The 14,946-nt window shown below is 41.3% G+C and overlaps 1 protein-coding gene across 7 annotated transcripts in view; it reads left to right on the top strand.

The window, feature by feature from the left end:
- Positions 1 to 14,946, top strand: part of FAT1 (FAT atypical cadherin 1) — a 161,738-nt gene that overhangs the window by 129,798 nt on the left and 16,994 nt on the right. For all 7 annotated transcript variants that reach the window (XR_007245670.1, XM_048510079.1, XM_048510083.1 and 4 more), the window contains exons 13-21: positions 2,056 to 2,289; positions 2,575 to 2,964; positions 4,843 to 5,057; positions 5,432 to 5,569; positions 6,842 to 6,985; positions 8,451 to 8,648; positions 11,245 to 12,046; positions 13,822 to 13,953; positions 14,063 to 14,226. Coding sequence is in view for 6 of the 7 variants with exons in the window: in XM_048510079.1 (XP_048366036.1) it covers positions 2,056 to 2,289; positions 2,575 to 2,964; positions 4,843 to 5,057; positions 5,432 to 5,569; positions 6,842 to 6,985; positions 8,451 to 8,648; positions 11,245 to 12,046; positions 13,822 to 13,953; positions 14,063 to 14,226 (2,417 nt within the window). In the remaining variant the exon portion in view is untranslated. The remainder of the gene's footprint in view (positions 1 to 2,055; positions 2,290 to 2,574; positions 2,965 to 4,842; positions 5,058 to 5,431; positions 5,570 to 6,841; positions 6,986 to 8,450; positions 8,649 to 11,244; positions 12,047 to 13,821; positions 13,954 to 14,062; positions 14,227 to 14,946) is intronic.

A 14,946-nucleotide genomic window follows, 5' to 3' on the forward strand; every position in this document is an offset into this window, starting at 1 on the left:
TGGTCATCGCCTAAGAATTTTCAGTAAAAAGATGTGCATAAGTTATAAAGAAAAAAATGTACACAAATGCAATATGTTGTCAGGCTTCCCTCCTCACTTTTACATTCCCAATAAATTTCCCAAGTATTCCCATAACTGGTCACTGCTTCTCCTTATGTCTATCATTATGCCGTGTGGCAGGGGTCCCCAACTTATTGGGTACTTTAGAAATTTTGAGAAAGGCTGGTGAATATCCTCACAAAAGAGCTGTGTTGGGGAGTGAGGCCAGTCACAAAATGGCTGCCAAGAGATGCAACATCAGCTCTGGGCTTTGGGGATGAATTGCTGTTTTGTTTCATTTTCCAGAGAAAAGGACAAGGGCTCTTCCTGTGTCACCACAGGAAGAGATTGACAAAGAAATGTTCAATAATCTTCACATACACGCTACGGAGGTCAATGCTATCAGTTACAGACCAGGAAAGGGATTTGGGCGTCTTAGTTGATAGTTCCATGAGAATGTCAACTCAATGCATGGCAGCTATGAAAAAGGCAAACTGTATGCTGGGGATAATTAGGAAAGGAATTGATGATAAAACTGCAAAGATTGTCATGCCCTTACATAAAACAGTGTTGCGACCGCACTTGGAGTCTGTGTTCAGTTCTGGTCACCACATCTCAAAAAGGAAACTAAGAGATAGAAAAAGTGCAGAGAAGGGCAACGAGGATGATTGAGGAATTGGAGCACCTTCTTTATGAGGAGAGGCTGCAGCATTTGGGATTCTTTAGTTTGGAGAGGAGATGTCTGAGGGGGGATATGATTGAAGTCTATAAAATTATTCATGGGGTAGAAAATGTTGACAGAGAGAAATTTTTCTCTCTTTCTCACAATACTAAAACCAGGGGGCATACATTGAAAATGCTGGGGGGAAGAATTAGAACTAATAAAAGGAAACACTTCTTCACGCAACGTGTGATTGGTGTTTGGAATACGCTGCCACAGGAGGTGGTGATGGCCACTAACCTGGATAGCATTGAAAGGGGCTTGGACAGATTTATGGAGAAGAAGTCGATCTATGGCTACCAATCTTGATCCTCCTTGATCTGAGATTGCAAATGCCTTAGCAGACCAGGTGCTCAAGAGCAGCAGCAGCAGAAGGCCATTGCTTTCACATCCTGCATGTGAGCTCTCAAAGGTATCTGGTAGGCCACTGCTAGTGGCAGAGTGCTGGACTAGATGGACTCTGGTCTGATCTAGCAGGCTCTTACGCTCTTATTGTTCAGTTAGCAAACAGTTTGTAAGTTGTGATTGGCGTCCTTGAGTACTTGACAAAGTGCATTCGAATAGTTAGCACGTTATTATTCAAAGACTTGATTAATGTTGATTGTTCTTGTACTACGTTATGGTGGCTTCTCTATCCCTCAGTCTGCTGCCACTGCTCCCTTCCTCCACCCTGGTCTTTTGCTTATCCCATTTTGAAAATAATGTTCTGTCAAGGCCAGCAAGTTGTGCTGATGGACAGTCAGTGCCAACCTGCTTGGGACTCTCCTGGCATGTTGGAAAACAACTGTGTTTTTCTTAAGGAACAAGCTTCCTAGATTTGCTGCCTCACAGAATAATATCTATGCCGTTAAAATGGTGTAGAACAGTGGTTCTCAACCTGGGGGTCGGGACCCCTTTGGGGGTCGAACAACCCTTTCACAGGGGTTGCCTAAGACTCTCTGCATCAGTGTTCTCCAGCTGTAAAATGGATAAATGTTAGGGTTGGGGGTCACCCCATCATGAGGAACTGTATTAAACGGTCGCGGCATTAGGAAAGTTGAGAACCAGTGATGTAGAGGGACTTATTAACATTTTGCTCAACTGGAGTCTGTTAGGATGTCACCACCAGTCAATGCTAAATATTCTACTGGGGAAGAAAAGAATCCTTCTTTAAAAGGCAGCCACACGTTCAGTTATTATGAAACAAAAAATGCAGCTCACAGTTTCACCTTCAAAACAAAATATGGATTAGTGAGATGCTCAGGCCTTGCTGTTAACGCCATTTATTATCTTTGCCTTTGTTGTTTCATGTACAGGTGAGCTGAAAACATTGGCAGTGCTTGACTGTGAACACAAAGCAGTTTATACTCTTACGGTCAAAGCTTCAGATGGTGGAGGCAGATTTTGCCAGGCTAATATTATTCTGAATATAGAAGATGTGAACGATAATGCCCCAGAGTTTACTGCTGATCCATACTCCATCACAGTATTTGAAAACACAGAAATGAAGACTCTGTTGACCAGAGTGCAGGCTACAGATGCCGATTCAGGTATGAGCTATTGAGAAGCTATTGAGTAACAAATACCTTGTTTCCTTTATTTTGAGAGAAAAGCTTTGTATCTTACTAGGCATTAAGTGCCATATAACAAAGGCCGTTACTTCCTTCTAAAAATCAAAAAGTAGAACTGCTATTCTGTTTCTGTTTATATTTTATAAAGAACATTTATAAAGAACATTTATAAAGAACAATTTTGCTGGAAAAAAAATGTGTCTAAAAATACCATTAGCAGACTTTGCTTCGTTTGTTTTGTTCTCCCCAAAAAAAAAACCATAGGAATAAATCGGAAGATTCACTACTCCTTGGTAAATTCTGCAGACGGACAGTTTTCTATTGATGAATTCTCTGGGATCGTGCGGTTGGAAAGGCCTTTGGATCGGGAGTTGCATGCAGTATATTCTCTGATTGTAAAAGCCGAAGATGAAGGTTCCCCTAAAAGGTTGTCTTCTACTGGTGTTCTTGTGGTTTCTGTTCTGGACATAAATGATAATCCACCTGTTTTTGAGTATAAAGAGTACGGTGCAACTTTGTCAGAAGACACAGTGATCGGAATGGAGATTCTGCAGGTCTATGCCGCTAGCAGGGACATTGAAGCCAACGCCGAAATCACGTATTCAATCGTTAGTGGAAATGAACATGGGAAATTCAGTATTGATTCCAAAACAGGTAACCAAACTGTGCTAACAAGCTGGATAAAATGCATTTACAGTCCCATCTGATACATGCCTAGTCTGAGATGTGTGTTTAGTGTGGAGGTCTACTTCCCAGTAACCGTGTACAATATTGTAGCCTTCTGCAATAGAAGTTTAGCTTCTTTTTTGCCATTCCCCCCCCGACTCGTTAGATGCATTACATTCCATAGAAATAAAATTTCTTGAGCCAAAGAACCTGCATGAGATAAAATGATTAACATAAGTGATTACATGCTGATAATTGTTATTGCTACAACTGTTGTTTTCAGTACATTTATCTTGTTATCCATTAAGAGCTGACAGCTCTGTTTTATTTTGTGCAGTGGTGTAATGTGAGAGGGACACGTATCCAAAATAAGATAGATTGAGTCTATAGGCATTCTTTTCATTAGTTTGTTTACTAAGTGCTATCCAAAGTGTGATAGAGCTAGTATTCCAGTTTGTTGTCATTGTGTTATACAAAAGAAGACTATATGGGTATCCTGTATATTTGTCCTGGTCAGTGGTTTTGTCCTGCTTACCGGATTAGAGGCAATTCCCAGGCCACAGCAGGTATCTCAGCTCCAATCCAAGGTCAAAGTCTAGGGTTCATTAGCTAAGTTCACAATCACCGTCCAAAAGTAGTTTCCAAGGACTAAAGTAAAGCAGGCAACTGACAGGATCATCAGCAGAGTTGCAGCAGTTTGATCTCACTCTGGCTGCAGCTTTATACTGCGAATTACCCTGAAGTATTGCTGGGTCTCGTGTTGTTTCTTCTTACTAGCTGACTCGGTTCCTCTACTCATGAGGAGTACCAGAGCTCAGAGCCTCTATCTCCTAGTACAGTGGTTGGCCATTCTGGCAGGGGCTGATGGGAGTTGTAGTCCATGAACATCTGGAGTGCCATAGGTTCGCCACCACTGTCCTAGTATTTCTTTAGCAAGAGGGAGGCTTGGGAAGCCAAGTATAAACTCCTGTACTTGGTCTATGTCTCAGTCTCATCTCTTTCCTTCTTCTTCTCCAAGGGTGTTTTGGGAGACTAGGTGGGTTTGATTGTGGACAGGTCCATGCTGGGATCTCTTGGTTCCATGAATAGTGCTGGTGCTTGCTCAGAATCCCTTGAGGGAAGCACTGGAATGTCTGACTCACTAGGAGGGTCTGCCAAGGTAGGGCTTAGGATCTGGTTATCCTCTATTGAGAACCCCTCTTCCCATGTTAACCCATGGGGGTCCATGACAAGATTGGATGATGATGATGATGATGATGATGATGATGATGATGATGATGATGATGATGATGATGATGATGAATTAAATTTGATAGAATCCCCAATACCCAAGGGATCTGTTGAACTAGCAGAAGGCCATACAAACCTCTGCTATGGGCACATCATATTAACCCACCCTCCCCCTGTATAGGCAACCCCTTCTTCTCAGCAACATTGACATAGCTGGGTTGGCACTTTGGGCATTATAACAGTTCTCATTTATGGGAGACTATGTCTGCATGCCTGCCTCCCCTATTTGGGGACCACCATAACAAGTCTTGGTGGTAGAGCCTGAACAGTGACAGACCCAGCTCAGGTGCTGGCAGCTGGTTCTCACCACTAGGTCGCAAGGGAACCATACAGAGGGTCACAGCCAGGTGGATCCAGGGTCCATGATTTTCCCCTAGCAGTCAGGATGGGAGCATATCAGATGGTAGATGAGTTGTCCGATGCTGCCCTTGTGATCCTATGGTTGTCCTCAGTAAAAACTACAGCTTAATTTCTTCCAATATAGACTATGTGTGGTTTGTCCTCCTCAAAAGCTGCCTCCCTTCTAGCCCCTGGGCTGCAATAGAAAAGTGAGTTTGCATGTGATTTCTCTTGCAGGAGCTATTTTTGTTATTGGAAGTCTTGATTATGAAAGCTCCCCTGAGTATTATCTGACAGTGGAAGCCACAGATGGAGGGTCACCTTCCTTGAGTGATGTTGTAACTGTGAATATAAATGTAACAGATATCAATGACAACACTCCAGTATTCAGTCAAGACACTTATACAGCAGTAATCAGTGAAGATGCTGAGGTTGAACAATCAGTGATCACAGTATGTACTTCCATTTTGCCTCTCCTCTTATCTTATATCAACACACTAATATTTTCTTTTGGGGAAAAGCAACAACTGTGCTTTCAAAAGCGAAATCCAGGAGGGAAATTGTTTTGGTTTGTAATTGCTTCAGTTTTCTAAACAAGTGTTAAAAGAGAAGCTGACAAGAGCAGTGGAAACGCTGAAGTATTTTAGTAACAGTTATAATCCATTGTGCAATATAAATGAATACATGTTCAGGGAGATGTACAGGAAATCAGTTTAGCTGGTATTCATATGTTCGAATTCATTCCTTGAGGAATGTGATGTGATCCATCGGAAGCTAAATGGGTTTTTTTGGCACCTGTTTTATATGAGAACTGAATGTCTTGTAGGTTATGGCAGCTGACGCAGATGGGCCTTCGAACAGCCACATTCGTTACTCGATTATAGAGGGCAACCAAGGGAGCTCTTTCACAATTGACCCTACTTTAGGTGAAGTCAAGGTGGCCAAACCTCTTGACAGAGAGAAGGTAAGCATCTGCATTTTAAGATTTAAAGCGCAGTCTTCTGAAAACTACTACCACATAATTGTTATTTCATTTCAACAAGAGGGATTTCTCTTGTAGGAATAGTTCTAGCATTCAGATCTTATCAATGATATGCTTGCTCAGAAGGAACAGTTCCAGGAGGATAGAAAGTGTTCTCTTGTCCACTGCTTTCTGCTCATGGCTTATGTATCAGAGGAAGGGCCTAGGATCCTTGTTATGTTAACTTTGCAACAGTAGATCAACAGTAGGTGTGTCAACAGTATGGTTCAGATGCTGCCTGTAGACCCAGTGACTGATTAGATTAGATAATGCCAATAGCAGTTCTTCACCACCAGCAGGTGATGGCTCATTGGTTACTCTTATAACTACAACAAATAAAAATATTAACAGTGGAGAGGACAAGGCATTTGGCGTAGACAACTGAAGGGGAAAGTGAGTATGTATGGTGGAGGCTTAGGTTTAATACAGATATCACAACCCAATTCTCCAGACCCAGGAATGTGCCATGGGCTCCTTTATTCCCTCTCACATGTGGGTTCCTTACCCCATTTCCTTCTTTCCTCTAACCCAGCGGTTCTCAACCTGTGGGTCGCGACCCCTTTGGGGGGTCAAACAACTCTTTCACAGCGGTCACCTAAGACCATAGGAAAACACATATTTCCGATGGTCTTAGGAACCGAGACACAAATAATTTTATGGTTGGAGGTCACCACAACATGAGGAACTGTATTAAAGGGTCGTGGCATTAGGAAGGTTGAGAACCACTGCTCTAACCATTGTTTCCTATGATGTACATAATTAGGCAAATTATGGCCTAATTCAAGTCCTTCTTTCTAAGATTACTTCAAACTATAATTTCAAGAAACAGTTTGTAGTCAAAGTGTAGCCTGGCTGTCACAGTGTACTATAGGTAAAAGACAAAAAAGGCACATAATTCCTCTGTTCATATTTCCATTATAAGTCCACTGTGAACCCTGATATGGATCTGTGAGATCTTGTCCTTTCATGGCCAGAAATGCTTCTGTTCTTGTAGATGACGACGGCTTTGGATCCAGTCAGACTTCCACATTTAAGAAGCATATGATGAAAATCACCTCAGATTGTATATCCTCCTGGGGTTGCCTCGTACATATACAAAATTTCAGCACAAAATTTCAGGAAATATGTGTGTTCTAATACTGTTCGTACAAAAATGTAGCTTGTTTATTTCTTTCGTTTATGTGTGTGTTCGTGTCTGTCCGCTTTATTCTTAAGGTCTCAGGTTACACTCTGACCATTCAAGCATCAGACAATGGGAATCCTTCCAGAGCTAATGTGACTACAGTCAATATTGATGTATCTGATGTAAATGATAATGCGCCCATGTTCTCAAAAGGGAATTACAGTATTATCATTCAGGTAATTTTACTTTAACATTTGATGGCTTCTGTGATGAGATGACTGAGTCTGATTTGGTTTATATATTGCTGGTGACTTGCTGTCATAAGAAGCAGCGGAACTGTCAGAGGAGGAAGGAGATCTGTAATACCTCAATCAATAAAAAGTTGTACTAGAATTGCACATGATGCTATGATAGTTGATGCTGAAGCGTTCTGGCATGTTACTATCTTCATCTGTTTTTGGAGATGATAATCTGTGGCTAGAGTTAAATGAAACATTTTAGGAAGAACAGCTTGCTGATTCAGTAATGCTGGTTCTCTAGAAAGCAATAGTTAGCAAGGAATAAGCAGTCATAAAGAGTGCCATTGTTTCTTCTGCACGGCCTTTTGTACAATGATCTGTGAAGATAACAGTCTGTCTTTGGAATGTTTGTTGACTTCAATGATAACTTTCTGACAATACTATTTGAAGATGCCAAACAATCTTATTTAAGAGTGGTGACTATTTTGAATTAAAGGTGTCCCATAACCCCAGAATTTAACTGCTGAAAGGAGAGGAATTCAGCAAAAATACTTGGCTTCCACTGACCAACAGATCTCAGTCCTGAGTGAGATTAAATGAAACTATAGGATAATAAGGCCTTGACATTTTGAAGAAGATTATGGAAGAGAAATGCAGTAAAGCCTATTTCTCAATGAAACTGCTAGTTCTGATCTGTTCCTCTCATGTTATTGATGCTGAAAACATTGACAGTGATCCAAATATAGTACAGACCTACTTGTTAATTTTTTTCACACTTTTCCACAAATAGTTCTCATACTGAGTTCAAGCCACTGCAGATTTGGTACAAAAGCCTTGAAAAGAATTATGGATGTTTCCCACACACACAGCCTCCCCATTTTTCCAGGTCCCAAGCCAAATATATCAGTGTGCTTTTTTTCCTTTTAAAATTCAGAGTTTCTGCAGCGTCCTTTTTTTGTCAATGGGGAAGTTTTCAGAATTTTGAGTGTTGTGAATTGTGGCCATGTTGAGAAACATTGTTTTCTTTCAGAAGAGTTGTACACTGAATTTCATTTTTTTTTTTACAGTAGTGGCATTTTGCATTTCATCTCAAACTCCAGGGTCAGTTTGTGTGACAGCTGTCGTGTGACAGCCATTTTAAATAATTCTGTATAGTCTTTTTGCACTGTGGCATGCTGTTTGTGCGATGTGCAGCTCTTAAGATGGCAGTACGGACATTTTACAAAATCAGTGGTGTGCTGTGTGGATGAAATTGCCTCATTTATGAAACATTCTGCGCATCAGCCTTCCAAGCGATAACAGCAGCCACATGTTGAGGTTTAAAATAACCTTCCTGTGACAGCAGCGATGCAGAAGCCAGCCTTGGCTCATTCCAATTATAGATCTATGATTAAACACAGTATTTCCACCCCTCCTTTTACAATATCTGCTTTTACATCCCCTTCTCCTACTTTTTTTTTAGGAAAATACACCTGTTGGGTTTAACATCCAGCAGCTGTTAGTAACAGACAAGGATTCATCCCACAATGGGCCGCCTTTCCTGTTCACCCTCATGAGTGGAAATGAAGGTAACGCTTTTGAGATTAACCAGCAAGGAATCCTCACAACTAATACTCAGCTGATACGCAAAGTGAAGGATCAGTATTTTCTCCAAATTCAGGTATGAGGTGCTGTAAAATTTATTTAAACTCTGCCTTTGTGTCCAAGAGGGTTCCTCAACGTGACTTAAAAGCAGTGCAGGACAACTAGAATAAAGAGGCGTACATGTATTTTAGAATGCTTGCAACCTTATAGAAAATCATAGCAGCAGCAACAATAATTAGTAAAATTATATAGATAGTAATTAATGATCAAGTTGCACTTGAGAGTGCTGTGCCTTCATGGCAGATTTCCTTTGCTGTTGTCACTGCCAACTCTGGCCCATGTTCAGATGGCTTCATTGTGACATTCCATCTGCTGCTGTCCATGTTGTTTCTTCCTCAAAAGCCAAGAAGTCTACTGAGGTCTTGCAAACAGCAGTGGTGCATAGGATCTTGGGTGCTGTGTGGTTTCCGGGCTGTATGGCCGTGTTCTAGCAGCATTCTCTCCTGCCGTTTCGCCTGCATCTGTGGCTGGCATCTTCAGAGGATCCTCTAGGATCCAATAGAACACGGCCATACAGCCCGGAAACCACACAGCACCCAAGTGATTCCGGCCGTGAAAGCCTTCGACAATACGGTGCATAGGATCGTTCATGTCAACCAGATGGTACATTTCCCTACTTGTGATTGGTTGGGAAGTTCCCCAAGAACTGACAGGAAATCTTTCCCCTGGGAACCATCTTTCCATTTCCAAGGCAGAAGTCATCTAACAAATTCCCAACCACTGCTCTGGCTGCATAAAGCCTATTGGGATATCTGGGTTGTTGGGTTGGTGTGTGTATATTGCTATTCAAAATGAGCTGGCGGGGTGTAATAGTTGAAGTGTTGGACGAAGGCGGAGGAGACCCAGGTTCAGATTCCCACTCTGCCCTAGAAGCTTCCTGGCTGACTTTAGGACAATCACATGCTCTCAGCAGTGCCTACCTCACTAGGTTTATTGTGTGCCTGAAATGGAGGAAAGGAGAATATTGTGAGCTGCTTTAAATCACCACCGGGGAAAGGACAGACAGACAGATAAATTGCACCAGTTTGGAGTAGCTAGGCAGAGTGGCCATATTGACATCAAAAACTGTCGCTTCCACAACTTTGCTCTAGAGAGAGCAATGTTCCAGTGAAGCAAACATTAAGTATCCCTTCTCATGATCAGTAAGTAGTTCTCTTGTTCAAATAATTACTGTGTGTGTAAGCTGTATAACATTAGAGCAGTAAACCCACATGATATTGCAAATTGTTTTCTGCGAACAAGAACATCACAAGTTGCTTTGACCCCAGGCTAGTATACTATTTGCATGAACTATGAGTTGAATATTGAAACGGGCTCTTGCTAGTGGAATTGGCTCTATGTCACCGAGATGATGAATTCTAAGCAATAGATCCAGGGTCAAAAGCCCCATTTAAACTGAACTATGGGAGAATGAAATGGAGAGAATTTCTGGCTGAACCCAAAATAGATTACCATTGCTGTTGATGGACCATTTGGTAATATGCTTAGAAAACCATAATTTGATTACTTGTAAGTATATCAAGAAATATACTCATTACACAGTTTTGTGTGTGACTCGTTATGTGTGTGCTATTAAAGAATGGCTTTCTTTAAATTTTGAACCAGAAAAAGTACACGTAGCACCACCTGCTGTTTTAAATTGGCTACTGCATGGTTAATTTTTTTTTTCATGGCGCTGCAGGGTTGCCTGAATTACTGGAAACAAAACGTTTCTAGCTTAATACAGTGTTTTTTTTCCTCACAGTCTTACTTTGATTGTGAAATGTTTCTTGTGTTTCAAAAGCTTTTCATAGGATGGCAAACAGTGATTTGTTGCACAGTCATCTTCCTTAGTGTTTTCTTTTAAGTTTTCCGTTCGCTCTTGCTCAAATACAGGATTTTAATGATCTCAAAAAATTACCATGCCTTGGAAAAGTCAGTTGCTCTGATCTTCAGCGTGAGTTCCTTTGCAAACACAGTACTCTTCTCCCGTTCAGTTATATGGAGGAAACCGATCCATATGCACAAGGAAAATGTGTGTCCTGCAATGAATGGGGAGAGCTTCTTCAGATTTGTGTGTACATCTGAGACCCCCATACTCCTACATATTGTTTGACCTGGAGCAAAGGAGTGCAACTCATTACTGTGAGTGTCCACTTGCAAATAGGTTGCTCAGTGTACCATGGAAATCTCTTCAGTGGCAGCAATAGTGCCATTTCCACACATACACATGCACTCCAGATTGCATTCCAGAATTTGGAAACAAACTGCACTGGTATATTGTCGAAGACTTTCACAGCCAGAATCCCTAAGATGTTGTGGGTTTTTCGGGTTGTATAGCTGTGTTCCAGTAATATTTTCTCATCTTGAAGATGCCAGCCACAGATGCAGGCGAAACGTCAGAAGAAAATACTGCTGGAACACGGCCATACAACCCAAAAAGCCCACAACAGACTGCACTGATATTTTAAAATTTGTTCTACCCTGGTTATCATTCTATCAAGTTGTATGTTCACATTCAAGACTCTCATGAGATTTTCACCTCTGTAATAACTGTTTACATAGTATGCTGTGCTTCTAGTTAAAACCTGATACAAGTGAGCAGAAATTCATTATTGTTAGTTTCCCTTCAGGTCTCTGATAATGGAAGACCTCAGCTGTCCTCTTTGACTTATGTTGACATCAGAGTTATTGAGGAAAGCATCCATCCGCCAGCCATTCTGCCCCTAGAAATCTTCATCACGTCCTTTGGGGAGGAATATTCTGGTGGCGTCATCGGAAAAATTCATGCAACTGATCAAGATGTGTATGACACTTTAACGTACAGTTTGGATCCTAAGATGGAGTCGTCTTTCTCTGTCTCTAGCACAGGTGGCAAGCTGATAGCTCACAAAAGGCTAGATGTAGGGCAGTACCTTCTCAATGTTACTGTTACAGATGGAAAGTTTACAACCTCAGCGGTCATTACAGTGCATATCAGACAAATCACCCAGGAGTTACTGAATCACAGCATAGCTATCCGGTTTGCCAACCTTGCTCCAGAGGAATTCATTGGGGACTACTGGCGCAATTTCCAAAGAGCTTTACGGAGCATCTTGGGGGTGAGAAGACATGACGTACAAATAATTAGCTTGCAACCCTCAGATCCTCCATCCAACCTGGATGTTTTGCTGCTTGTTGAAAAGTCTGGTAGTGCTCAGTACCCAACCAGAGCCCTGCTCCACAAGATGAACTCCTCTGTGGCTGACCTTGAGGAGATCTTGGGTGTCCGGATACTGAATGTTTTCCACAAGTTGTGCCTGGGCCTCGAATGTCCGTGGAAGTTCTGTGAAGAAAAAGTGACAGTGGATGAAAATGTCATGTCCACTCACAGCACAGCCAGGCTGAGCTTTGTCACTCCACATCATCAGAGAACCTCATTTTGTCTTTGCAAAGGTAAAGAAAAAAGGTGTGCAGTGTGGTAAAAAATGAGTGGCATGTAATCTTGAACTGCCCACGAGAATTGCATATTTAAATGTGTGGTACAGCACAGTCATATGACTAGTGAAAAAAATATTTGGCCAACATAGTGGTTAAATAATATCAAGATTGTTTAAATTGCTTTGTTGCAACAACAAATAATTAGCAGGTGTGATAGATGCTTGAAGGATTGATTGAAGGATTGGAGCACCTTCCTTATGAGGAGAGGCTGCAGCGTTTGGGACTCTTTAGTTTGGAGAGGAGACGTCTGAGGGGGGATATGATTGAAGTCTATAAAATTATGCATGGGGTAGAAAATGTTGACAGAGAGAAATTTTTCTCTCTTTCTCACAATACCAGAACCAGGGGGCATTCATTGAAAATGCTGGGGGGAAGAATTGGGACTAATAAAAGGAAACACTTCTTCACACAACGTGTGATTGGTGTTTGGAATATGCTGCCACAGGAGGTGGTGATGGCCACTAACCTGGATAGCTTTAAAAGGGGCTTGGACAGATTTTTGGAGGAGAAGTCAATCTATGGCTACCAATCTTGATCCTCCTTGATCTCAGATTGCAAATGCCTTAGCAGACCAGGTGCTCAGGAGCAGCAGCAGCAGCAGAAGGCCATTGCTTTCACCTCCTGCATGTGAGCTCCCAAAGGCACCTGGTGGGCCACTGCGAGTAGCAGAATGCTGGACTAGATGGACTCTGGTCTGATCCAGCAGGCTAGTTCTTATGTTCTTATGCTGTGGTCTGTGTAGCAGCAAAATCAACTTTAAAAAATGGAGGTGGTGTTATAACGTTCAACAATAATAAATGTGGTTTCTCCACTGCATTTTATCCTAGAATGCTCAAATCAGTCTATAATTGTACATTTTGTAAAAAGTCACAACTGCAATGAAGCAAATTCATAGCAGCTACTAAAAGCAGGAGTCTATTTTTGGAGGCCAGATGTGCTAAGCAGGCTTCATGGAAATTTGACAATATTTGACTGGATCAAATGATAGGCAGTTAGTTAAACGGACAATTGATATTATTTGACCAGACAGTTCAATGCTGTGCCAATTCTAATATGCATTAAACATAGAAATCGACTTCATTTCCTCTTGTTATGTTAACATCCAGTGCTAAGCATAATGAGCAGACTGAACAGCTGTACTAGCCAGAGCTTGGAAGCTAAGCAGTGTCGGCCATAGTTAATACTTGTACAGCAGCCAACCGAGGGAGTCCAGGGGTGCTATGTAGAAGCAGCCTGATAAGCCCTTTAAATGTCCTTTTTTCTAACATAACACTATTAATCTTCTGATGAGACCTCATGGCCAGCAGTTCTGCCACATGAAATCTTCAACACGACCTTTAAGGAAGAGCATTCTAGGAGTGTTGTAAAATTGCGTGACCTTCAAAATCCAGATTACTGCTTTTAAGGGTTATGAAAACAATTAAAGTGTATATGTGGATTTGGTGAGGGAAGTTGAAATGGCAGAATACGTGTTGGGGAGAGAATTGCAACGGAACATCTTCTGAGCAATTCTCCTAGCAGGAGCTGAAATTATAGTAGTTTAGCAATTCCATCTCCCTCATGGTTTCTTGCGGCCTGGCCTATTTCCTTGTCAAGCACTTAATTCAGGTATTTTTTTTCACTTGTTGTGTCTGAAGAAAATTAAGGCCTCAGCTTTTGACTTCCATGATTTAAAAAATTGTTGTGTTTGGAAATAAGAGGGAAAAAATAATGCTTCTGTCTATTTTCAGAAGGTAGATGCCCCGTTGTGAGCAGCGCATGTGAAGGAAACCCGTGCCCTGAAGGTACGGAATGTATTACGGATTTTCAAGAAGGAACATACACTTGCGTGTGTCATGGAAGCAGTATGACCCAGTGCCCTGGTGAGAGTTTATCTCCTAACATCTTTCGGTTGAAACTTCAGCCTTCTCATGGAGAAGTACAAGTTTGAATCATGTCTCCTTTTTTCCCCTCTTTTTTCCTTAAATACAGCATCAGTGAGTCCATCCTTGACTTTTAGTGGAAGCAGCTATATTAAGTATTGTCTCATGGAAAATGAAAACAAGGAGGAAATGAAACTTACCATGAGGCTCCGAACATATTCTGCCCATGCAGTTGTCATGTACGCCAGAGGAACAGATTATAGTATTTTAGAGGTTTGTTGCTCCCAATACTCGTAACCTTTTAATTGCACAGGAAACAGTTTATTGGTTGAATGTTTATGTGAAAGATTGGAGGCCTTAAAATGCTTTGCTTTAAAATGGTTTGTTTAATTCCAGTCAGTGTGAAATGGCTTAAACTGAAGTATAATAAGGACAGCTAGTATTGAGCAGGTAAACTACGATAAATATTTAGTAAAATACATGACTCAGTTTAGCATATTAAAGCTGCATTTGTATCCTTTTAGTGACTAACTCTTTAGAGGGTAATCGGCCCAAGATTATTACAGTAGGGAATACTGTGAAAAGCTGGGAGGGAGGGAGGGAGGGAGGGAGGGAGTGAATGAGTGAGTGAATGAATGAATGAATGAATGAATGAATGAATGAATGAATGAATGAATGAATGAATGAATGAATGAATGAATGAATGAATGAATGAATGAATAGGGTTTGAACATACATGATTAAAGCATGCACCATTTCCCCTGTGATGAGATCATTGGACTCTTGAATGTTCACAAAGTATCCAGAAGTCATTTAACCTACTGGAAGAAGAAATCATGCCAAGAAATGTGATTAGGTCAAAGAGCTCATGGGCATCAATAGATAGTCATGAGTGTCTTTAAAACACAGGAATCATCACCATGTATCATGGTTGGAAGCTTCTCTGCACACCTATGATAAATTTTGAGAGCTAGATGATGGTTAGTTTTCTGT

The sequence above is a fragment of the Sphaerodactylus townsendi genome, linkage group LG10 (assembly GCF_021028975.2).
Source record: "Sphaerodactylus townsendi isolate TG3544 linkage group LG10, MPM_Stown_v2.3, whole genome shotgun sequence".
Taxonomy (NCBI): domain Eukaryota; kingdom Metazoa; phylum Chordata; class Lepidosauria; order Squamata; family Sphaerodactylidae; genus Sphaerodactylus; species Sphaerodactylus townsendi.